The 25593-nt window shown below is 35.8% G+C and overlaps 1 protein-coding gene and 1 long non-coding RNA gene across 2 annotated transcripts; one reads left to right on the top strand and one right to left on the bottom strand.

Moving 5' to 3' along the window:
* The first annotated feature begins 2699 nt into the window (after positions 1-2699).
* LOC140009732 (protein REDUCED CHLOROPLAST COVERAGE 2-like) lies at positions 2700-17095 on the top strand. Its single transcript, XM_072056017.1, has 23 exons — positions 2700-3336; positions 3750-3811; positions 3889-3981; positions 5008-5080; positions 5590-5979; positions 6081-6145; positions 6235-6366; positions 6860-6901; positions 7001-7522; positions 7647-7804; positions 8672-9176; positions 9418-9480; positions 9623-9724; positions 10487-10807; positions 10883-10975; positions 11050-11151; positions 11245-11349; positions 12343-12476; positions 13943-14126; positions 14856-14987; positions 15055-15179; positions 16018-16090; positions 16178-17095. The coding sequence occupies exons 1-23, from the start codon at positions 3267-3269 to the stop codon at positions 17093-17095; spliced, it is 4464 nt and encodes a 1487-aa protein (XP_071912118.1). The 5' UTR covers positions 2700-3266.
* A 3772-nt stretch (positions 17096-20867) lies between these two features.
* LOC140009518 (uncharacterized) lies at positions 20868-24829 on the bottom strand. The gene is made up of 3 exons (XR_011816939.1): positions 24180-24829; positions 21832-21887; positions 20868-21027 (listed from the first exon to the last, which is right to left on the bottom strand). It is a non-coding gene; the product is annotated as an uncharacterized lncRNA (long non-coding RNA).
* Between the last annotated feature and the right edge of the window lie 764 nt (positions 24830-25593).

Below are 25593 nucleotides of genomic sequence, written 5' to 3'. Positions count from 1 at the left end.
AATAAAATATGCACTGATATTTATATGTATATTTTCAGGGTTCTCACAAAAAAAATTGAGAAGAGCTCGCATTCGTGGAATGCGAGCTCAATAACCAGAGCTCGCATTCCACGAATGCGAGCTCTTGTAAGCTCGCATTTGTGAAATTCACAAATGCGAAGACCCCCCTCACGGAAATTAAACCCAAAATCACCCTTTTTGTAGAATTTTTTTAAAATTCATCACAAAGTTGGAAATTTCTCAATAGAAATACAACTTGTCTGGATTCCTTTCACTCTCTGATATCATTACGGTTGCTTTGCGATTACAGCGGCAAAACCTGTTTTTAATGGAGAAAGATGTAGGTGAATTCCATGATTCTCCCCTATGGCTTGAAGAGGCCATGGTTGCAGCTAAAACTTTTTACTCAGAGCTCTAATTGTAGCACAGCAAATGCACTTGTTATCACTCCAAATTAGTAGCAAAGAATGTTAATAGCTTGAAACCTCAGAGGTAGTTAAGTTGCTTTGCTTTATATGCTATTGCTACTGAAACAGCAAACCTTCTGGCCGTTGCAATTTGCAGCTAGCCGTTGCAAAATCTGCCAAATAACTGTTGCATGGCACATCTGGTGCATGCAATTTTTTGTATTGCACTTACCCCCCCTCAACTTTACTAATTAGTCCAAATCATTTATTCTTCTTTGAATCTTCTACTAATACAACTTCTGCAAAGGGTAGCTATGGAATAAAAATACCTTCTCACACATGAAAATAATATTTTAATCTGATTTGGACTGGATTGTTACCACAAAATCAAAAGCAAGGGAGGTAAGTGAAATTTTGAGAACCTCAGGGGATGTCAGTGAAAGTGTCAGAAACCTCAGGGGAGGTTTCTGAAATTATCCCTTTTATTAATTTGAACTCGATTCGAGTATCGAGAAAGTTTATTCATTTTTCAACCCTATTTTTAATACTAAATCAAAATGTGTGCTTTTTTGATATTCTCATAGCTATATAATTGAATCTACCGAAAGCATATACCCCTTCACTTCCTCTCTCTCTCTCTTTTTTTTTTTTCTCTTCCTCTAATTTCGAACATCATTTAATACTTTGTATAAACTGTAGTTATATCCACTTGAAAGTCAAAATCGTACTCAATGGTCAAACACAAGCTAAACAGTAATAGGAGATAAAATCCAATTTAATCTTAAAGATTAGCTAAAACTACTTGACCAGTGCCGTGTTGTTTTTTTTTTTTTTTTTGGTAGGACCGTGTTGTTGTTTTCTACCTCCCTATAAGTATAACCTGTGGTTAAAGCTACAACAGTCGTAGTTGGATAAGTAACTAAATTGACTTCTGGCCATGGTTTTGCTAACTCCTTTTCTTTTATCTTTCGGTACGATGACATGAATTTCAAGATTCAATGCCAGCCACTCATTTTGATATGGTAATAGATAACGAGGGTTTAGAACTCTCAGGTTCTAAATGAAAACAAAATGCTGACGCTGCAGAGTGCCACTTATTGTAGTGGCAAGTTATCTTTTTGTCCCCGCTAAATCTAACTCTCACAAAACCTGCCGCAGTCCCATTGGCCAAGAAAACAGATTTGTCTGAGAATTCAAGAACTTGAAACAACCGAATTTTCAACTCAAAGTTTCAAACGCATTTCTTGCAGAGTCTGCTGTTGCAGTTTTTTCATTGGGATTCATCGATGCTGGGTATATTATGTAGCGGAATATACATGATCATACCTATTAATAGAAAATCATGTCTGCTGGTCCTTTCAGCTATCTTAATTAGTGGAGATTGGTCAAGAATTGGAGTTGTCTCAAAAGAGAATGAGGATTTGCTGAAGGCTGCTGATTTTGTTGTCGTTCCATTTTGCTTCTTTCTCATATTTTTGCTTTCCAAGAAATCAGAAGATTGATGATCGGTCTTTCACACGAAGTTTTGATTAATAGTCACTCTATTCTGAAGCTTGCTGGAGAGACAAGTAACGTGCATGAAATCTGTCTTCAGAATTCACACAGAGACAAGTGCAGTGCTGGAGGAACAAAGACAAACTCGCTAGTTTGCCGGTCCAATCGATTTTTTTTTTCAATGTCCAACAAGATATCAAAAAGGAAATTATAGTAAACAGTTCAATTTCTTGACTTTTCTCAGTGTTGACATAGAATTTGCTCCTGCAATTTCAAGCATGAACTCAGGATTGATTCTTGAAACAGTTCAACAAATGCAAGGTCTAGATCCTCTTTGAGTTTAACTAGCCACAAGAAGACATTGTTAGAATACAAAAATCCAATAGTCTCCATGCCATTTGTCCGAGGAACAGCTTCAAATTTTCGTATAACTACAAGGAGGAGATCGTCTATAATTTGGACTTTGGCCAAACATCTACTAACAAACATAGAAGTGAACGTGGCACGAACTTAAGCGCATAAAATCAATCGGCCAAATTAATCGAACTATTGCCGGTCAAATCAGGCCAAAAATGAAAACCTCTCAATGAGAGAAAACGGTCAAATGAAACGAAGATAAGTCTCTTGAATTACTTCAGCTGCTTCTAGCACCCAATCTTCCAATGACAAAGGCACAAAAAATTGCAGAGAGAGACGTGTAGATGATCAGTTAGTGAAATGAGAGGCCTTAAATTGCCAACCTTACATTCCACTGCTTGTGACAAACACAAGTGCCATGGTTTTGGGTCACCTTATCCTATCCGCCTCTAACTCTCCTCTCTTTCTATTTCTCATTTCTTTTATCTTGTGCTCCTCTCAAAACTCAAAAAAAAAAAACACGAGTAGGAGAGCTAGTTTTCCCTCTTTACCTTCCTCTCTTCTTGGACCCCCTTACTTCGCTACATTTATCATCCCCTCTGTATCTTCCTTTATTATGCCCCTTTTCTCGAACAAAGTGTGCTTCCACTTCAAAAAACTGTATACAATAGCAATTCCAACCTGCACTTTGCACCACTTAAACTAGCTGAACTTGAAACTTCTGAAGCATTTTTCTTCACTATCCAAAGTTTGCGTTTTACTCCGTTTCTTATCGTTCTTCACTTGAATTCAACTATTTAGCTTAGCCCAGAAAAGTTGAGCATTAGATAGTCTGTTTTATGCGCATTTAGCACTGATAGGAGTCATCATCTAATAACAGCAGAAGGGGTTACAGTGCATTTTGAATTGTAATATAAGAACAATTGATTGTTTAGTTAAGTGAAGCTGGTTATAGTATTGTTGTAAACTAGCAAAAGTTATCTACAACCCAATCGTTTCAAGAAGAAAATGGCTCCTAAAACTGGAAAAGCTAAACCCCACAAAGCTAAAGGAGAGAAGAAGAAGAAAGAAGAGAAAGGTTTGCGATTCTGCTCATCTTATATTATTATTTCCTTCACTAATTTCCTTCTCCAACTATGCTTTTGTTTGGTCCCACTAGTGTTTGTCTTTTAGGCGAGAAGCATTGGTTTAACATTTCTGCTTTCACATTACCATGATGACAGAACAGTATTCATATTATCATAACAATTGCATCAAGTACAAAACATTTTTTTGAGCCAAAACTTCTCAATTTCCCACAACATTGCACAGATTTTACATCAAGTTTAGTTCCCTTTAATTTTTTTTTGTGGCGCTATAATTACCTATTGTCATGTTATTGGTCGAAAGCTCTTCATACGTGCGTGTGTGTTAAACAACCCTCAGTTTTTTGGTCTTCCAATTAGTTAGTTCAGTCTTGATTAATTACATCTGTTTTGGGGTTTCTTGCAGTAATGCCTACAGTTATAGAATTAACAGTAGATACACCTGAGGATTCACAGGTGACACTTAAGGTAAGTGCATGTTCTGGCCTTCTGCCAATTCTGCTAACACCACCAAAGTGCACCAATTGGAGGACATTTTACCGCAGGGAATATCGACGGACAAGATTTTGGATGTGAGAAAGCTTTTAGCTGTCCATGTTCAGACCTGCCATCTAACCAATTACTCCATGTCTCACGAGGTCAGTGCTCTCACCTTCGTACAGCATTCTCCATTCTTCGTGCTACGTTATCTTATTACATTTTACACTAAGAATTGATGGACTCTAAACATAAGATAAGACACGACCTTTCATCTATCATCTTCCTGCACCGGAATGAAAATGAAAAAGGGTACGTGATGCCGATTTTGCATTGATGAAGCTCAGGAGTTAGTTATAGCATTCATGTCATTGAAGTTGAGGTACTCGATTAATCACAATCCAAGATTTGGTCCCATCTAAGAAGATTGCATGTCTTGTCGTTGTATCTCTGGTATTGGACAAAACTGGGAGAGGTAGCTTCAAAGTTACCAAAACTTTGTGGGGATACTAAGACAGTGTCGCAGTCCTAATATTAGTGTCAATTGTGTGGGCGTAGAATGCGAAATTTCTCCCTTACACTCTTTCCTTTCTTTCGTACCATCTAACCCATCCCTCTCCCACTTACAAGAAAAAGAAAAGGCTAAAAAGATTGATCCGAAATGCTAGCTTTGACAATTAATATAAATATATTATTGTTGTGATATTAAAACTCTAGCTGTGCAAAATCATTTGCCAACTTACCAAAAGGATCAGTTGTGTCCGACCCGCTAGGAAGAGGAACTTGGGACCATGATTATGGAAACCATCATTTTCAAAATCTTCTTACAAGTAAGTATGAGGAGGATGCATCATCCGGGAAAATCGCATTTTGTGTTTTTGAATGCATAGTAATCTTGCAGAAATTGAAAAAAAGAATCGTGTTAAGAGAATGGATAATGTTTTGCGCTCTTCAAGTAATAATTGAATGTCTTACTTTAATTTGTAAAATATGAGAAATATTTTGAAGCTAATATTTTCCAACACTTCTTCAAGTTTTTTAGAAGTAATAATAAAAAAAATTTCCACGATAAAATATCATGTGGGAATATTCCACCAAAATTCTATTGTTTTTTAATTAGTTAACTAATTAATAGTTTTTTTTTTTAAAAAAAAAAATCCTAACCAACGATTTGCACCTCCAAGCAGGTAAAAGGCCCACTGTTGAAGGATTCCGTCGAAATCACCTCTCTCAAACCGTGCCATCTCACCATTGTTGAAGGTATTATAATTTTTACATTTTCAAAATGTTTCTTTTCTTTAACAAAACACATTGCATCGTTCAAATTGAGTAATTATTTCTTCTATTTTGAGATTAGATATCAACTTGAATTAAGACATACCATCTCATTGTCAAATGAAAAAGATGTTCTCTAGTCTTAAGTCTTGTTTCTATAAACTCAATAAATTTGTGTTTGGATTGTGAATTATGCAAAATAAGATTTAGATACATTAATTTGATTAATTTTTATCCCCTTATGCAATAGTCAAACTATACAAATTTCTTACAATACGACACTTCTAGAAAAACATTTATTTTTATGATTTGGAAGGTCTAGAACGCTTTATAAAACTTATCTCGTGGATAATTATTAGACCTATAATCTAGTGATCCTTGAAAATACTGAAAAACATTAGAATGGTAGGACATAAATTATTTTTCATCAAGAGTATTGTGGCTATGGTCGATTATCACAAAATATAGGGGCCATTGTCTAATAAATTTTGCAGAGGACTATACTGAAAGCCAAGCCGTGGGCCATATTCGACGACTACTCGACATTGTCGCTTGCACGACATCGTTTGGCGGTTCATCTTCTTCGCCGAAACCGAACAGTAAACCCGGTTCAAAGGATACGGGTCATAAGGATTCCGGCTCTTCAGAGTCCGAACCCGGCCCGGAAAATGTCATTTCCGACCCGACTTCTAAGCCCAAACTCTCCGACAAGAAGTCCGGCACCGTTGCTCATTCCCAGAAACCGAAGCCTGAGATTATTCCCGCCGACGGAGGCTTGGCGGAGAATAATGGCGATGCTGCAGCAGCTATGATGTGTCCTCCGCCGCGGCTCGGGCAGTTCTACGACTTTTTCTCCTTCTCTCATCTCACTCCTCCCATCCAATGTAAGTTTTTTATTTTAAAATCATTTATTGCTATTTTTTGTCCAAAATTTGTATGTTATCTCGTATTAATTGTCATCTTTTGAACAAATATATTTTTGCAGATATTAGGAGATCAAATCGACCATTTCTGGAGGATAAATTGGAAGATGATTTCTTCCAAATTGATGTAACTATGATAAATTCTTCTTTTTTGTTTTTTCTTTATGTAATTATTTATAGGTATTTGATTGAATTGTATGTTTAAATTTGTTACAGGTTAGGGTTTGCAGTGGAAAGCCAACAACAATTGTTGTTTGTGAGAAAGGGTTTTATCCAGCTGGAAGAAGAATTCTTCTGAGCCACTCTTTGGTTGGATTACTCCAGCAATTAAGCAGAGCTTTTGATGCTGTAAGTATCAGGATTTCCGATACCATTTTACCTTATTGATTTCTTGACCAATGGGCTATTTTTGCTAAAAATAGATCCACTATGTTTACATTATACTTTGCGCGATGAGCTAGGCATTTCACCAGTAAATTAGTTTTGTTTACAGGTTACACTTTACTAATACCAACATATGAGGTTAAAAGAAAAAGGAAATAAAAAGAGATTAGAGTCTTTTATGCTTAAACTTTATAGTTACTAACTTCGCAACTTTTAAAAAGAGAAAAATTATGAAAAAACGGAGAAAAAGAGCAAATTTAGTAGTACTGTTTAATGTCTATCACCTTCGTAAAGACAAGATGTTTTGTGTAAACAATCTTGAGGCACAAGCTCATAACTTTGGATTTGTCTTGGCCATGATCCATGTTACTTGCTTTGAGTCCCTAACTGTTATTTCCTTTCATGCTTTCAGTAAGCATGATCACTTATTTTTTCAACTTTATCTTGTGGTTATCAGGCATATAAAGCTCTGCTGAAAGCTTTCACTGAGCACAATAAAGTAAGTATTTCTTGTACGTCATTCTGTCTTGATCCAAATATTTGGGATGGAAAACATATAGAACAACAATTTGTTGTAAACTTCAGTTGTTCTTTTCAGTTTGGGAATCTTCCTTATGGTTTTCGAGCGAATACATGGGTTGTACCACCTTTTGTTGCTGAGCAGCCGTTGGCATTTCCACCATTGCCTGTTGAAGATGAAAATTGGGGAGGAAATGGAGGTGGACAAGGAAGAGATGGGAAGCATGATAATAGGCAGTGGGCAAAAGAATTTGCAATTTTGGCAGCAATGCCATGTAAGACGACAGAGGAAAGGCAAACTCGAGATAGGAAAGCCTTTCTACTTCACAGTTTATTCATCGACGTTTCAGTCTTTAAAGCTGTTGCAGCAATAAAGAATTTAGTGGAAAATAACAAGCACTCAACAACTGGTTCTAGTTCCATCAAATATGAAGAGAAACTTGGAGATTTACTCATTGGGGTGACAATGGATGTGGCTGATGCAAGTATGAAGTTGGATTGCAAGACTGATGGCAGTCGAGTTCTTGGAATGTCACAAGAGGAAATTACTAAGCGAAATTTACTTAAAGGCATAACTGCAGATGAAAGTGCAACTGTCCATGTCAGTTTAGCAATACGTTCTGTTCTTCATTTTCTTAAATTTTTCCAGATGTCATTCCTGTTCTTGACATTTTCTGAGGAAAAAAAATATATTTTCATTATTCACACATATTGTTTTCTTGCAGGATACTTCTACCCTGGGTGTTGTGGTTGTTAAACACTCTGGCTATACAGCCATTGTCAAAGTAGTAGCTGAAACAAATCAGAATGATAGTTTAGTTTCCCAGGACATTGAAATTGACGACCAGCCTGAGGGAGGCGCAAATGCCTTGAACGTGAATAGGTCAGTTCTCATTTGGCTTCAAGATTTGAGAATTTTCCTGCCTTTACATTAGTATATGGTTCCTATGATGTTTGAAATCGTATGCTTTCTTGGTTCAAAATGGCCATTCATAATGCTGTCATTGAATCCTCACTTGAAAATAGATATATACCAAACTTTTGCATAACTCTCACAATGCAAAAATTGTTGTAAAATATCAATTCTACTCCTAATGAGAGCAACAACCTTCCTTCTTAATAGTTAGCATACGGAAAACTTAGGAGATATTGGGCACTTGCTTAACTATGAGATTTCATGGCACAACTACATGCATCAAGCATGCCACTTTCTAGTTGCATATGTTGTATGTATATTTCACAATGGATTGATGTAGGCAGGGGTAGAGCAGCAGGGTGGTCTTTATATAGATCCTTTTTATACAAGATCTTGAAATTTTGTTTAAGTTTTTCACTCCCGGTCCCCTGACTTTTTCTCAGAAACATTTGAGGCCTTAAAAAAAAGAAGTCTTCAAATATACTTTTTTAATACTTTTTTTTGGCGTTATTACCTTGTCCTTGAAGGATTATTTTCTTGTTTTTAACCCTATGTAGCATTATACCATTGTTGCAATTTTTATACACTTTTATTTCTGTCCCTAGGGGGAAAAAATTACTTCATTTGATTCAGTCATTTCCCTCTTGCAACCATTGTTGTAAGATAAACTTATATACAACATTTCTATCTTCAAATTTGCCAGCTCTTCCCCCCAGCCAAGTTGCAAAATTGTGGATCTACCACTGCTTCATTGCAACTACTGTAGCTAATATTACATTTTTCTTTCATAGTAATGATACTGTCAGTAACCAGTGTCTGGTCATCTCATCTCAGCTTGAGAATGCTATTGCACAAGACATCGACATCCCAGACATCCAGCCCAGTTCAAAGATCAAATATTACAGATCTTGAAGATTTGCGCACTTCTAGGTCATTGGTAAGAAAGGTGTTAGGTGAAAGTTTGTTGAGGTTGCAAGGAGAGGATACTAAACAAGCAAAACCAAAACCAGTTAGATGGGAGCTGGGAGCCTGTTGGGTGCAACATTTACAAAATGAAGATTCAGGTAAAACTGACTCTAAAAAAGGTGAAAAAGCTAAAGCTGAGCCAGCTGTAAAGGGGCTTGGAAAAAGTGGTGGACTGCTCAAGGATATTAAGAAAAAATCGGATGACCGAGCCTCAAAATCTGAGCAAAGAAAAGAGGTTGCAAATGATGGTTTTGGTGCGGGAAAGAAAGAGCTAGCAACGTTAGATGAGGCAAAAGAAACGATGTGGAAAGAATTGCTTTCTGAAGCATCATATTTGCGCCTTAAAGAGTCAGAGACTGGTCTTCACCTAAAGGTTATCTAACTGCTCTATAAAGGAAGACATAGTTGCATTGATTTTGTATTATTTTCTGTGATTCATGTACTAACTAACACCTGCAAGAGTATTTTTGCATTGCGTTTAACTTTGTCTGTGATATGTGATAGACAACTCTTCAGAAATTTTAATGGTCTAACCATCGGGAAAATGATGTATGTGCTCCAAGAGGTTTAGTCTTCTTAAAACTTGATTGCTTTGGTTTCATTCATGTTGGCAGTCGCCCAGCGAGTTGATTGAGATGGCACACAAATACTATGCTGATACTGCACTTCCAAAACTGGTGTGTTATACATCTTGCTACGTTCTTTATATAGGAGCTTATTAATGCTTTGAAATCTCAATTAATGGAGTTTAAGACCAGCAACTATTGGTTTCATTGAAATGATAAAGAGCATCAAGTATTGATTTTACCAAACTGACAGGTGGCTGATTTTGGCTCCCTTGAACTTTCACCAGTTGACGGAAGGACGTTAACTGATTTCATGCATACAAGGGGTTTGCAAATGTTCTCCTTAGGATGCGTGGTAATAGTTCAATTCATTTATGCTTTTCCATCTTCTGACACCTATTGCATCACTGAATATATGAAAATCATAGATGAATCTTATGACTAGTGAATCTGTGATAAAGTGAGCAGGCTTTTATCAAGGCAATAAGCCAGAAAGTTAGAGCACATCATTAAGATAGTAATATTATTGTAAATGACAACTAGCTGTGATCTTGCAGAAGCTTGTACTTTGGAAACATCTGCATCTAGCATTCTTGAAACCGAAACACCAAAATTAGTGATGCTAAATTTTTACAAAAGTTCGAGGTGTAAATTTTGGAATGATCATTAAAATTCTGTAATAATTTATATCTACTCATGGGAGGGCTATTCTGCATTATTCAGGCATTTTGAAATGCGAAATGCTGTTTCCATATGGTATTTCTAGAATTTTTACACTCAGGTAGCTGAACTATCTTTATGAAAAATATGAGTTGATTTTAAGATGATTTGTTCTGATACATAAATATATCAGCAGAAGTAAGTTTAAATCCTGTAACTGTTAGATGATTGACTTTGATAAAAGTTCACTGTCATTGATGAAAAATTCTATGTGTTTATTTTTGTTAGATGAATTTCTTTTACTACCTTTATATCTTAAATTATATGGATGAACACCATTTTCACACTTCAATGAGTAATCAAACATGAATATGTCCAACTTAAGATTCTATATTCTTTATTAACAACCAAAGAAACAATAAATCTTGAAAATTTATTTTTTGTGCTGTCATGCCAGGTTGAACTTGCAGACAAGCTTCCTCATGTACAATCACTCTGTATACATGAGATGGTTGTTCGAGCTTACAAACATGTATTGCATGCTGTTGTAGCAGCAGTAGATAATGCTGGAGACTTGGCCTCATCAATTGCATCATGTTTAAATGTATTGTTAGGAACAGCATCTAGAGGAAATGCTGATTCAGAAATTACTGATGATGATACATTGAAGTGGAAGTGGGTGAAAACTTTTCTTTTAAATAGATTTGGGTGGAAATGGAAGGACGAAAACAGCCATGATCTCAGAAAGTTTTTGATTCTTCGTGGGCTTTGCCATAAAGTATGTTACTTCTCAAACTAAGAAAAGATGTCATAATCTTCCACAGTTATATAAAAAGATGTCATCTTTTCTCAGGTTGGACTAGAGCTTGTTCCCAGGGACTATGATATGGATTCATCTTGCCCTTTTAAGAAGACAGACATTATAAGCATGATACCTGTATATAAGGTATAAAACTCTACAATTCAAGTGAAAGTTGATTTTGAATAATTTTTAATTACAACATTTAAATTTCCCTACAGCATGTTGTGTGTTCGTCTGCTGATGGGCGTACTTTGTTGGAATCGTCAAAAACGTCCTTGGACAAGGGTAAATTGGAGGATGCTGTCAATTATGGAACTAAGGTAACACAAACTTCCATCTCCCTGGCAACTCAAGGATCTATTTTGACTAGATTGAATTGTTGACGATGCTAATCTCCATTCTGTACTCTGCAGGCACTCTCCAAACTTGTATCAGTTTGTGGACCTTACCATAGAATGACAGCCGGAGCATATAGTCTTCTTGCTGTGGTTCTCTACCATACTGGAGATTTTAATCAGGTATGAATGTAATACTGGAACCCATGATCAATTGGCAAATCCTTTGGATGGATATAGAGTGCAGCTTACACTGAAATATCAAGAAGAAACTATTCACAGAAAAAATGGAGCATATCATTCCTTGCTGTGAGTATTCGAAATTGAATTAATTGGTTTGTTGAGCTGGTCAACAAAGAGTAAATTGGACTGGTTTATATAAATACTTGTTTATAATAAACACAATGAAATACAGTTTTGCTTGTATTAGATTAAACGAGAAATTGATCATGTAGCCTTATCGCAAGAGAAGGTGAACCAGTGTTCTCCACTGCAAATAACTTTTATGGTAGAATATCTTAATTTGGTCATTAAAAAAAATGGTAAATCTTTAGACGATGTGAAGGCTACTGCCCTAGCTCCTTCATGCATTTCTTCTTCAACAATTCTCAGGTTATCAGATCCCAAACCTTTAGAAACTATTACACATTTTAGAGGAATGTCTATTAGTTTGTGACTTTCTGTAGTCATTCACTCAATGTAGTAAAGATAAATTGGAGGAAACACATACCATGCTTATGCTTTATATGTTGCTTCTCACTTAGAAGGGTGTAAAATATTGGTTCTTCTTTTCTTTCGGTTCTTGGAGATCTTTGGGACCTTTAATTGTTATATGATATTTTAATTTCTTGAGCATTTGAAAGAAAGTAGAAAATGCAGTGATGCATAAATCCATGTCTAAGTAAATATTTGTAGAAGAACCAATGGAGTTGCACGGTTAGGGCCAGCATTGCTGGTATTGATGTAAAGTTTCAATGACATATTTCTATTTTCAACCCGTACTTTGACATCTTAAAATGTAAATACATGGTTTTTACCAAATATACTTCTGATTTACCTAGTATGACGTGAGAACTCATGATACTGTCAAAATACTTTTCTCTACTTATCATGCTATTAAACACATACTAACTTTTTAACTCTGTTGTCATCTTTTACCATTTTTCTACCATTCAGGCTACAATTTACCAGCAAAAAGCTTTGGATATAAATGAGAGGGAGCTTGGACTTGATCATCCAGACACAATGAAAAGTTACGGAGACTTGGCTGTCTTTTACTATCGGCTCCAGCATACTGAGTTAGCCTTAAAGTAGGTCAAATACATTTAAATTTGAAAGAATTTTCACCTAGATAGATTCTTATTGAAATGTTGATTGTTCTTGTTGCTTTTGTTGCCTACTTAGAAAACAGTCACCTTTACTACAAAATTACCGATAAGGTACATTGCTTAATCTGCAGCTATTTCACCTAACTTGTCCCTTAAAGAGGAAATTCAGAAATCCTTTCGCTTTAGTTTTGCTGGAAAGTAAAGTAATTTTTTCTGGATTTTTTCAGAGTAGAGGATAGGAATGTATTAATGACAAAAACGGTACAAGTGATGAGAATTGGTTAAGGAATCAGTTGACTTTCTCAATGAACTTACATATGTTATTTTAAGCTAAACATCTTTACTTGTTCTAATACATGGAAAAAATTTTTAAATGTATCAACAACGTGAAAATTACTATATTACTGAAAATTCTATCAGGTAGCCTGCATGGCCACCACTTGTTTCTAGAGGACCAAGCACAAATTTGTCTTGACGGCTCAAAGAATATGTATGTTTTTGGTCCTGCTGTGGAGAACATAGAACAATTTTAGTTGTTTGGTAGCATGAACATCATATTGCAACAATAGTTGCATCTCTTATTCCCATAGTTCCTTTTACTTGCTTTTATCTGACCATTTAATTCCTTGTTACTGCTTTCATGGGTTTAATTTCTAGGTGATCTGTGCCAAACTATTTTTTGTCATTGCTCCAGGCTGACAGTTCTGCATAGCATGTTATATGTATGTATTATATTCTGATCTGCTCTTGAACTGTAGTCCAGTTTCCCATTGTTTGTGATTCTACTTAAAGGTCCTGGAAACTTAACTACTTTGAAATGTTATTAAGAGGTGGCTCTGGCAGTTTATTTGCTTTACTTATGGTTCAATATTCTTTCTGTAAGATGCTGTAGTTGATTGCCATCAATGCAAAATCTTTGCAGTGAGCTGGTTACAGTCAAGGAAAACAGGTCATAGTCATAATCATATTTTTAGTACACTATCATCCATTTGGCTTTAGAATCTTATCTAGTTGGCACTAACTATAATCTAAATAAGCTGCAACCTTTTGGGCCTGGAAAAAATTCCAACTTTTGCTAATCTTTTGGCCTTTGACTGGTAAGTTCAAAAAAATAATGTGCAGTAAAAGAATTGTGCATGAGCTGTTGATTTGTAACAAGTTCTTGACTATATAAAATATGCTTAACAAAATTCTGACATATTTATGTTGATAATCTGGTTGAGTGGAAGACTTAAACTTGCTAAATCGAACATGACATCTACTTACTTTTATTAAAAATAGGAGTGAAAGAGTTCTTTGAGTATTAAGACGGACTAATACCAAGTCATGTACAAGGCAAATCCCCATGGTGCTAAAGGACTATCTCTTGAGTCTTGAGATGTTGAGGCACAGATGTTTATATGATCTTGGTTGTTTTTCATTGAATAATATTTGTCTGTTTCCCATAGGTATGTCAATCGTGCATTGTATCTCTTGCATCTAACTTGTGGACCATCTCATCCAAATACGGCTGCCACCTACATTAATGTTGCAATGATGGAAGAAGGTTTGGGCAATGTCCACGTTGCTCTTAGATACCTCCATGAGGCTCTTAAGTGCAACCAAAGACTTCTTGGAGCTGATCATATCCAGGTCTCTCTCTCTCTCTCTCTCTCTCTCTCTCTCAGAGGGAGGCATAAAGAAGGGGAGATAACATAAAATACTGAATTTTAGCTGCAAAGAATACAAGACCCTTACATACATACACACACAAATACATATATACATACATATTTGTGTGTGTGTGTGTGTGTATGTATATGTAAACTCCGCTATATATTCCAGCAGATGTCTTGCTATTTTCTAGAAGAACCATTCTTAGTGCATAGTCATGGTTTTTGGGAAAATTACCAGAGATTCAAATTATGTTTGGCAAAAATTATAATGGAATCTTAAACTTCTCTCCCTCTTGAATGACTGCTCTTGTGGACATATGCACGTGTCCACGAAAACACCTAACCTCATGAAAAAATTGATCAAACTATGTGGGTTTGGTTCAGTGCTGTCAATCTGTCAGTTATTTTGCATCATCATCTGTTATTATTATTGTTGTTGTTTTGGTGTCATTTGGTCTGACCAAATGTAGTTGTAAATGTTGGTTGGTTGTGGATATGTTGTTTGTGCAAATCTACTCAAAACTAATTTTCTGTGTATCTGATTTACAAAAGTAAGCAGATCTTTGCAAAAATTTAAACAAGGGCTTTCCTCAAACAAAAGATCACTGTTTCTATATATTTCTTCTTTTCTCTGCCTTGTGCATTGAGCATAATGGATTCTAGCTTTCCTTTAGCATGTTAAAACTGACATTTGTGGCTATTTCAGACTGCAGCCAGCTATCATGCTATAGCAATTGCTCTCTCTTTGATGGAAGCATATTCATTGAGCGTTCAGCATGAACAAACCACTCTTCAAATACTGCAAGCAAAACTTGGACCAGATGATCTTCGTACACAGGTGATACAAATTATCTTGCAACAAAGCCTGAATAGTTTTCAGTTGATAAATATTTCAATCTTATCAGATGTTTCTTCAGGATGCGGCTGCATGGCTTGAATATTTTGAGTCTAAGGCCCTGGAGCAGCAAGAAGCAGTGCGTAATGGTACCCCAAAACCAGATGCTTCTATCTCCAGCAAAGGACATTTAAGGTGGTATTCTGTTTATTATTTTCATTCCCATTTTGCATTTTCTATCCTGTGAGAAAATACTTAAATTGGAGTAATCTCTTAAATTTAATACCTTATGGGGGTTAATGGAAATGCTTGAATCTCTTGAGTGCCTCAAATTCGTATAATTAACAGGCATGGATTTCCATTAGCGAAATCAAAAACCTGTTTGGTGTGCTCAAGTTCTACATAACGTGTTTGGTGTGCTCAAGTTCTACATAGTATTTGGTAAACCTTCAGTGCATCCACTTATATTGGCAAAAACATAAAGGAGCTGACTTAAAACTCGTTTTAAGTGGCGGTTTGGGGTTGCGGTGGCTTATACAAAATATTTCACTTAATAGAGCTTTTAATAAGAGCACTTATTAAGTGGTTAAGCATGTTACTTGGATGCATACTTCGATAAGTGTTTATTGGGTTAGATAATGTGTAATTTTAAATTTTTAAAATGTATTTATCTCTTTATTGAGTTCATAATAGAGGATAAATTGATTAAATTTTATGTTTTATTTTTGTAACACAAACTATTCTAAAAGCACCAAATTTGAGCTTTTGCTAATAGTTCTTTTAGCTCCAAAAGAACTACTCCTGAATTTATGGAATGATTTTCACCAGAAACCTCAAAAGTACTTTTATCACCTAAAATTACCTTTTTGGCGAAAGCACTGCACTCCCAGCCAGGCTCTAAAACCAAATAATCCCATTCTGGTACCATCTTTTTCATCACAAATATAGAAGAATTAAAATTTGAAAATTGCTGTGACTGCATTATGGATTCTATGGTTCTTGATTGCATAGTTCCACTTTTTTGTTGTACTAGTGTGTCAGATTTGCTGGATTACATAATACCGGACGAAGTACGGGATGCCCAAAAGAAACAAGTTCGTGCAAAGGTCAAAATCTTTAATAATTCTGAGGTTCTTACGTGTACTTTCAATGTATGCTGCTACATTCTGATGAATATCATAATTATGACGCAGGTAAAAGCCAAAATAGGACAAAATGGGGAGACTGTTGAAGACAAATATAACAAGGATGAATTGCTATCACCAGCTCATTCTGCGGTGGAGAATTCCAGTGATAAAGAGAATAAATCTGATCTTGAGAACAAATCTGAGCTGCTATATGTGGAAAACATTGACAAAAAACATGATTTATTTTCAGCAGAGCAAGCCACATTAAATGATCATGATGATCTTGCACAGGATAATATATCTGAAGAAGGTTGGCAAGAAGCTTTACCTAAGGGTCGCTCAGCTATAGGCCGCAAGCCTCCTGGTTCAAGGAGGCCCAGCCTCGCAAAGCTGAACACCAACTTCATGAACACTTCTCAGGTATCCAAATTCCGTAGTAAAAGTACCAATTTCTCATCTCCAAGGACATCACCTGATGAGTCTGCTGCTGCTTCCACACCTACTCCTGCTCTAAAGAAGTTTGGAAAGAGTGCTAGCTTCAGTCCTAAGTCAATTAATCCTGCAATTTCAAGTACTGGTGCAGAAAAATCAGCTAACCCAAAGTCAGCCTCAGCTAGCCCCGCTCATACTGATCCAGTTAGTAAGGCTGGTCAAACCATAAGTTCGGTCAGTGCTCAGACGACTGGAAAGCTTTTTTCCTACAAAGAAGTTGCTTTAGCTCCACCTGGTACAATTGTGAAGGCAGTGACTGAAAAGTTTCCAAATGAAAGTTCTGCAGAAACAAGTCTGCCATCAAGCAAGGAGACAGGTGTGACATTTGCAAGTGAAGTGGTAGAAAGGAATAATGGGGAGGAAAGACAAGTTAAGAGTCCCACTGAAGAGAAATCACCAGTGGATCCTGATGAGCAAATGAATGAAAATGCCAACAGAATGGTACAAATAGAAGAGGGAGCTCCGAAAATCTGGAGTTTCATTTTCCACTAATGAAAAACTCCTTTTTTTTTTTTCTTTTAACACCAACATGTTTTTATTTCAAGCCGTCCATGCATTCCTTATAGATTCCCAAACAACATATTCCAGGCATTTTAACCATTATATTTTCAAGAAAATTTCCAGAATCCAAGTTGATAATTCAACTCAATATTCGGCAATCACAAGAGAATTTCCAGCAATTGTATACTAGCGTTTTTGGTTCCAACTTTATATGTACTAATTGGTTCGTTGCTAAACAAATTGTATATCTTGAAATTTGCATCTCTTATGAAATTCTGAGCCACCATAATCCAAGGAAATAAAATAAATTTCCAGAAACAAATTACAATTTTCCCAACGATATTGAAATTCTGGATCATACCCCTTCGGCTATCACCCAAAATTTCCAGCAACCAATCTACTTTAGTTCGAATTTTTCCTTGGTTTAAGTATGGTATTAGGTACTCAATTCAGCGTTTAAACACTTAGCTAACTAGTTGACATTTTTAACTCAAAAATTGAATTCAATTAGCAACTACAAATTTCCCAAAAATCCAGAAATTCTCCCATGAGCCTCGGTGATCATGCATGAACCACTTTCAAATTTTCCTTTTTATTTTTCTGGTTTAGGCCATCTCATTGCTACATGCACAGCTTAACTGATTAGTTATTGACTAATTAAGCACAGGGATCAATTCAGAGGGTCACATTTAGGCAAGTTAAACTTACATTTTCTGCTCAAGCTCACGGCAACATTACTACATCAAAACAGAATTTCTTATGTTCCTTGGTTCATCATCCGAAAGTTCCAAGTTCCCATGCAAAGCTTTGAACAATTTAATTAGTTAGTGATTAGTTAATTAAACATCACAACAAGCTCAGAATAACAGAGTTTGATCATCTAAGGTAGCATCATTCCAATCAGTCTCGGATGAAGCACTATCGCACATCAGAAAATTTTTGCTGTTTTTGTAACTACCATCCGAAGTCTAATAATCAACATGCAAGATTTTAAGTTAGCTCCAGAACCCTCTAATCAACTCAAACTAGATCAAGAAGTACCTCTGCTAATGCTCCGTTCACGCACGAACAAATCTGGGCAGAATTATTTCCCTAGGCTCGCGACTGGTTTGGGGTTGTCTTGGCTGAGCAGATGGTGGAGCTGTGGTGGTTGTTGCGGCTGGAAAACTGGGTGTAGCTTGCGGATTTCAGCTCTCCTACCTTGCTCCAGCTGCTGATCCGAAAGGGAAATGGTGTTGTGGAGCTGAGGTGAGAAGTTGGATTGTGAAGAAAAGTGGAGGTGGAGCCGCGGTTTTGGCAATGGAGGTAGAGTGCTTGTGCGGTTGTGTGTTGGAGTGGGAAAGAAATGTATTGGCCGAATGTGAGGTGGTGACAGACGGTTATTTCGTGAGGTTGTGAGGGTAATTTTGATCTTTTCACTTGCTCTCCTAATATCCACTCCTAATATCCACTTAAGTCCCTATTTCTAACTTAATCTAATTCCAAAATTTATCCCAAATGTAATTTGAATACTTAATAATATACTAATCTCGCAAAGATTTGATTATCGAGATTTTAACGTCCTAAGTATACTAAGTGTACTTGTAATGGTTTTGTCTAAAATTATCAAATGCAACTTAATACTAAGGTTCCTATTAACTCTTAACATTATTAACGATTAAATTAGCTATCGGAATTCAAAGAGTTTGTTTTTAAGCAATAAAATTACTCTAACTCGAGAAATATTAATTTAGTGTAACAAAACCGAATAATTCAATATTGGGCACAATTATATTATTTTTTTTTTTACATAGAAATTATCTTTACACTTTTATTTCAAAACAATTAATTACAATACTAGAATTCAAAAAAGAAATTTAATTCTTAGATCAATGAAATAGTTTACCATCGAAATATGAAGTTAATGTAACAAAACTAAGAAGTTTGGTAGTCTAGCACAATTCTTTTATTTTGCACATAACGTTTATTTCTATGTACTTATTTAAAAACAATGGGACTTAGTGCTAAAATTTATTAAAGAATTAAAATGCAAATAAAATATGCACTGATATTTATATGTATATTTTCAGGGTTCTCACATCCTCCCCTCCTTACAATGAATTTTGTCCTCAAAATTCACACTTTCTTGAGAAACAAATCGGAATACTTTTTCTGTATTTCTTCTTCTTACTCCCAAGTTGCTTCTCCGGAAATCCAAAATTCTAACACTTTTGCTCTGAAATCAAGCTTAGCATGATGATGAGTTAAAAAATTCATTCCTATAATAACATCATAACCTTTTATATCCACTCTGATTAGATCCACTAGTATTTTATGCCCTCCGATCCAGAATTCGCAATTATTATGAGTTAAGCTACTGATTATATTCTTATCACCCATTGGTGTTTGGAATTGAGTTGGTTCGAGAATTTATTTATTTATTTTTTTTTCAACATTATAACAAAGTAGACGTGTAGTCATCAAGTTTCATACACACAATATGAGTCACATTGCACACCAATTTCATACAACTTCAAGAGCCAAACAATTCACGAATACATTCAATATTTTCATACATAACTCAAACTTCAATCTTTATAAACACGAAAGAAAACAATTCAATAATACGCAAATTATTATAACCACATAACTAATAGCTCAACCCCTTAGTTTAGATTCAACTTAACCTTAGTGGATTGTAGATCTACCACGTCTAATATTAAATCGAATAACATGATCATTACTTAAGTACATCAATGACTCTTAAGTATTCTAAATGATCTCAAACATTTCATACATTGGCTTTTCTAATAACCTAACAACTAGTTATCTTTATCCTTTTGGACGTTAGTCCCGAATAGTCCTCCAGTAAAACTTAAGGAACCACAATGTCATCGATAACTCACCTCACATGGCAAATTCGTCAACTTATCTCACCTCAGTTTTAAAGACTCTCCTCAAGGTTTAAAGCTGTTCACAACTGCATAGTTCCTGTCTAAACTACTATTTCACTCAATTCTATGTCTAAACCATTATTTTGGGTAAGAGATGGCATATATTCCATTTACCATTGAATGACTAGTAAAATTATTCATCTTAAGTACAGAATTGGCACTAATCTTCAAGATCTCACTATTGGCTCTTCACTTTTATCTTTCAAAAGCTAAACTTGATACTTTCGGTTCTACTTTTCTGGATTTGATCTCTAATCACATCATAATGCAATATACTAAATTCTTCCAAATTTGCAAATACATCATTGAATGAAATATCTGGTATTCGGGTACAAGAATCCGACAATAGGATAATTTACATCTCAGGCTGGCCAGTCCCAAGAGTAACTTACCTACATTTGAGATTCCTACCCAACATACATATCTAATATCCTCAACTATCGACTTTTGTTTCACACTTAACAAGCCAATCCCCACAGTCCGAGAATCCTTTCCCGGCACGAGCTCGATAAGAGCTCTGATACCACCTGTGACGACCCCACTTCCCCCTAAGGCGAACCAGAGGGTTGGCGGGCCGTCTGCCCAGCTCTCGCCAGGACTCACGCACGCACACTAACCCGGATCCTTCCGAAGAATAACCTAATCTGTTACAAAACAACTTTTCCCAGATAGGATCATCCTTAAATCTACATTAACTTCAGAGATAGCAGTAAAGAAGATAGCCAGTCGACGGCTCTTATACATCTCACGCGTTACCTCTAAGGTATAAGGTCGTACCAATCCGGATATATACTGTCACACACCACGATTACAACCATACAAGCCAAACATAATAATTAGGGTTTAAACATTTTCCAGCTTCAAGTGGCAATCCAAAATAACCAATACGTTTTTCAATTCACAATACAATACAACGGTAAACTGCAGTCTTAAGATTCAAGTACAAATTAAAAGAAATCAGCACTGCTCAGATTTCTCAAACTTCAAGACCTGTCAAGGAAAACAATTAAACGTGGGGTGAGCTAAAGCTCAGTGGTGCCCCAAAAACATGCAATCAATTAAAACAATTAGCACGTATTGATTCGACTGAAGTAAACAAATAGGAAGGCGATAATACCCAAGTGTACCTTAGACTGGTCGAGGGATTCACCCAACGACGTTACGTCCTGAACTTACATTATTATTATTGACTCGTCGAGGGATTCACCCAACGACTTTACGTCTAGCACTTGATTTACTCTTATTGACTCGTCGAGGGATTCACCCAACGACTTTACGTCTAGCACTTGATTTACTATTATTGACTCGTCGAGGGATTCACCCAACGACTTTACGTCTAGCACTTGATTTATTATTATTGACTCGTCGAGGGATTCACCCAACGACTTTACGTCTAGCACTTGATTTACTCTTATTGACTCGTCGAGGGATTCACCCAACGACTTTACGTCTAGCACTTGATTTATTATTATTGACTCGTCGAGGGATTCACCCAACGACTTTACGTCTAGCACTTGATTTACTCTTATTGACTCGTCGAGGGATTCACCCAACGACTTTACGTCTAGCACTTGATTTATTATTATTGACTCGTCGAGGGATTCACCCAACGACTTTACGTCTAGCACTTGGATTCACAAAAAAAATGCTTTACACAAGTCACCACTCGAACGACTAGTGTGGTAAAGTACACACCGCTCACTTCGATGGATCAAAACCAATTTTTGCGATTATCACACTTAAATTCAAGGAAGCACTTAATCATGTAAGAATAGAACAAACAGGGACACTCACCAAGAGTGAAGTTCAGATGTCAAATTGGGATTCGAGTTCCACTTCCTCACGATACCCTAAAATAACAAATATTGAAACTATAAGTTTTTACTCCGTTTTTAAGCTTATAGACATTGAGGTATAATTACATACTACTAATTCACTTTCCCTTAGGAAATCAAGAGTCCCTTGGGTTAATACGTGACAAAGTAGAAGGATTGTTTCCTATAGTTTTCATTAAGATACTTTTCCTGAAAAAAATAACTTGTATTACTTTCTTGAAATAAATCGACAAATCTCTTAATATCCACGTTAGGAAGTTACTTTGAACATTTCTTTAAAGCTATGGTTTTTGCAAAATTATTACTAAACTATTTTACCTAAAAATAAGGTTTCTTGCCGAGTAAGTTTCTCAAGCTTTTCACTAAAATTAGTAAAACTCGTATTTTGGAACTTTTCCTATAGTTAACTATCCAAGTGCAAAGCTTAAGGAAAGAAAAGGAGTTAAAATAAGACTTAAAGTTTTCAAAAGCTATAGAACTTATTTACTATAGCTATCAAGGCTAGTTTGAGCTAAAGGAAATTATCGAGTTGGAAAATTTTTAGGCAAAGCACTAGATATGGAGTTTTATAATATAATACTAGCTGGAAAAATATTTTTGATTAATTTGACCACAGTTACTCGAGTTCGCTAAGTCGATACAACTTCCACAGCTCCGATTCCGTTTCGAAATCATAATATGAATCAAAATGTGGTAAAAATCACATAACAAATTACTAGGACTTCGTCAATCATTAGCCTTAAATTTCAACAAGTGCATTTCCGAATAAACTAACATGATCAACCAAGGCTTCATCAATCATTAGCACTTGGTCTCAGCAAACCCAACATAAGCAAGTAAAAGTAAAAGTAAAGCTTCCAAGACATTCCAGCAATTCACTTTCATCACACCGTGGTACTTATAAAGTCATTCAAATGGCCAAGGGCTTCATCAATCATTGGCCCTTGACGACATTAGTTACTTCCAACTACAATTGAATCAAGAATTTGAACCACAAGTAAGATAAAATCTCAATCCAAATTCAAGTTTAGTTTCTCAAAGAAACAGGATATTCATGCAAAACAGTCTACTTTAAACATTCACAGACAGCGATACACATGGAGGAAAAATACGAAATCTCTATAGGTCAAAGGCCTATGATTCTAGTTTCAAATACCACTGACGGCGCCTTAAACGGATTTTCCTACACCAAGATATAAACATTTTATCGAGACTGGTCAGGGACATCCGAAAATCTGGAGTTTCATTTTCCACTAATGAAAAACTCCTTTTTTTTTTTTCTTTTAACACCAACATGTTTTTATTTCAAGCCGTCCATGCATTCCTTATAGATTCCCAAACAACATATTCCAGGCATTTTAACCATTATATTTTCAAGAAAATTTCCAGAATCCAAGTTGATAATTCAACTCAATATTCGGCAATCACAAGAGAATTTCCAGCAATTGTATACTAGCGTTTTTGGTTCCAACTTTATATGTACTAATTGGTTCGTTGCTAAACAAATTGTATATCTTGAAATTTGCATCTCTTATGAAATTCTGAGCCACCATAATCCAAGGAAATAAAATAAATTTCCAGAAACAAATTACAATTTTCCCAACGATATTGAAATTCTGGATCATACCCCTTCGGCTATCACCCAAAATTTCCAGCAACCAATCTACTTTAGTTCGAATTTTTCCTTGGTTTAAGTATGGTATTAGGTACTCAATTCAGCGTTTAAACACTTAGCTAACTAGTTGACATTTTTAACTCAAAAATTGAATTCAATTAGCAACTACAAATTTCCCAAAAATCCAGAAATTCTCCCATGAGCCTCGGTGATCATGCATGAACCACTTTCAAATTTTCCTTTTTATTTTTCTGGTTTAGGCCATCTCATTGCTACATGCACAGCTTAACTGATTAGTTATTGACTAATTAAGCACAGGGATCAATTCAGAGGGTCACATTTAGGCAAGTTAAACTTACATTTTCTGCTCAAGCTCACGGCAACATTACTACATCAAAACAGAATTTCTTATGTTCCTTGGTTCATCATCCGAAAGTTCCAAGTTCCCATGCAAAGCTTTGAACAATTTAATTAGTTAGTGATTAGTTAATTAAACATCACAACAAGCTCAGAATAACAGAGTTTGATCATCTAAGGTAGCATCATTCCAATCAGTCTCGGATGAAGCACTATCGCACATCAGAAAATTTTTGCTGTTTTTGTAACTACCATCCGAAGTCTAATAATCAACATGCAAGATTTTAAGTTAGCTCCAGAACCCTCTAATCAACTCAAACTAGATCAAGAAGTACCTCTGCTAATGCTCCGTTCACGCACGAACAAATCTGGGCAGAATTATTTCCCTAGGCTCGCGACTGGTTTGGGGTTGTCTTGGCTGAGCAGATGGTGGAGCTGTGGTGGTTGTTGCGGCTGGAAAACTGGGTGTAGCTTGCGGATTTCAGCTCTCCTACCTTGCTCCAGCTGCTGATCCGAAAGGGAAATGGTGTTGTGGAGCTGAGGTGAGAAGTTGGATTGTGAAGAAAAGTGGAGGTGGAGCCGCGGTTTTGGCAATGGAGGTAGAGTGCTTGTGCGGTTGTGTGTTGGAGTGGGAAAGAAATGTATTGGCCGAATGTGAGGTGGTGACAGACGGTTATTTCGTGAGGTTGTGAGGGTAATTTTGATCTTTTCACTTGCTCTCCTAATATCCACTCCTAATATCCACTTAAGTCCCTATTTCTAACTTAATCTAATTCCAAAATTTATCCCAAATGTAATTTGAATACTTAATAATATACTAATCTCGCAAAGATTTGATTATCGAGATTTTAACGTCCTAAGTATACTAAGTGTACTTGTAATGGTTTTGTCTAAAATTATCAAATGCAACTTAATACTAAGGTTCCTATTAACTCTTAACATTATTAACGATTAAATTAGCTATCGGAATTCAAAGAGTTTGTTTTTAAGCAATAAAATTACTCTAACTCGAGAAATATTAATTTAGTGTAACAAAACCGAATAATTCAATATTGGGCACAATTATATTATTTTTTTTTTTACATAGAAATTATCTTTACACTTTTATTTCAAAACAATTAATTACAATACTAGAATTCAAAAAAGAAATTTAATTCTTAGATCAATGAAATAGTTTACCATCGAAATATGAAGTTAATGTAACAAAACTAAGAAGTTTGGTAGTCTAGCACAATTCTTTTATTTTGCACATAACGTTTATTTCTATGTACTTATTTAAAAACAATGGGACTTAGTGCTAAAATTTATTAAAGAATTAAAATGCAAATAAAATATGCACTGATATTTATATGTATATTTTCAGGGTTCTCACAACTTCTGGCCATGGTTTTGCTAACTCCTTTTCTTTTATCTTTCGGTACGATGACATGAATTTCAAGATTCAATGCCAGCCACTCATTTTGATATGGTAATAGATAACGAGGGTTTAGAACTCTCAGGTTCTAAATGAAAACAAAATGCTGACGCTGCAGAGTGCCACTTATTGTAGTGGCAAGTTATCTTTTTGTCCCCGCTAAATCTAACTCTCACAAAACCTGCCGCAGTCCCATTGGCCAAGAAAACAGATTTGTCTGAGAATTCAAGAACTTGAAACAACCGAATTTTCAACTCAAAGTTTCAAACGCATTTCTTGCAGAGTCTGCTGTTGCAGTTTTTTCATTGGGATTCATCGATGCTGGGTATATTATG

Source organism: Coffea arabica, chromosome 6e (assembly GCF_036785885.1).
Source record: "Coffea arabica cultivar ET-39 chromosome 6e, Coffea Arabica ET-39 HiFi, whole genome shotgun sequence".
In the NCBI taxonomy this organism is placed as follows: domain Eukaryota; kingdom Viridiplantae; phylum Streptophyta; class Magnoliopsida; order Gentianales; family Rubiaceae; genus Coffea; species Coffea arabica.
This window is presented reverse-complemented; position numbering and strand designations above follow the sequence as displayed.

What these genes read in the sequence shown, in the direction of transcription:
- LOC140009732 (XM_072056017.1), top strand. Translation starts at nt 3,267, where the DNA reads ATGGCTCCTAAAACTGGAAAAGCTAAACCCCACAAAGCTAAAGGAGAG. An exon ending in GAAGAAGAAAGAAGAGAAAG is followed by an intron (nt 3,337 to 3,749) that starts GTTTGCGATTCT and finishes GGTTTCTTGCAG; the next exon opens with TAATGCCTACAGTTATAGAA. An exon ending in ATGAAAGTGCAACTGTCCAT is followed by an intron (nt 7,523 to 7,646) that starts GTCAGTTTAGCA and finishes GTTTTCTTGCAG; the next exon opens with GATACTTCTACCCTGGGTGT.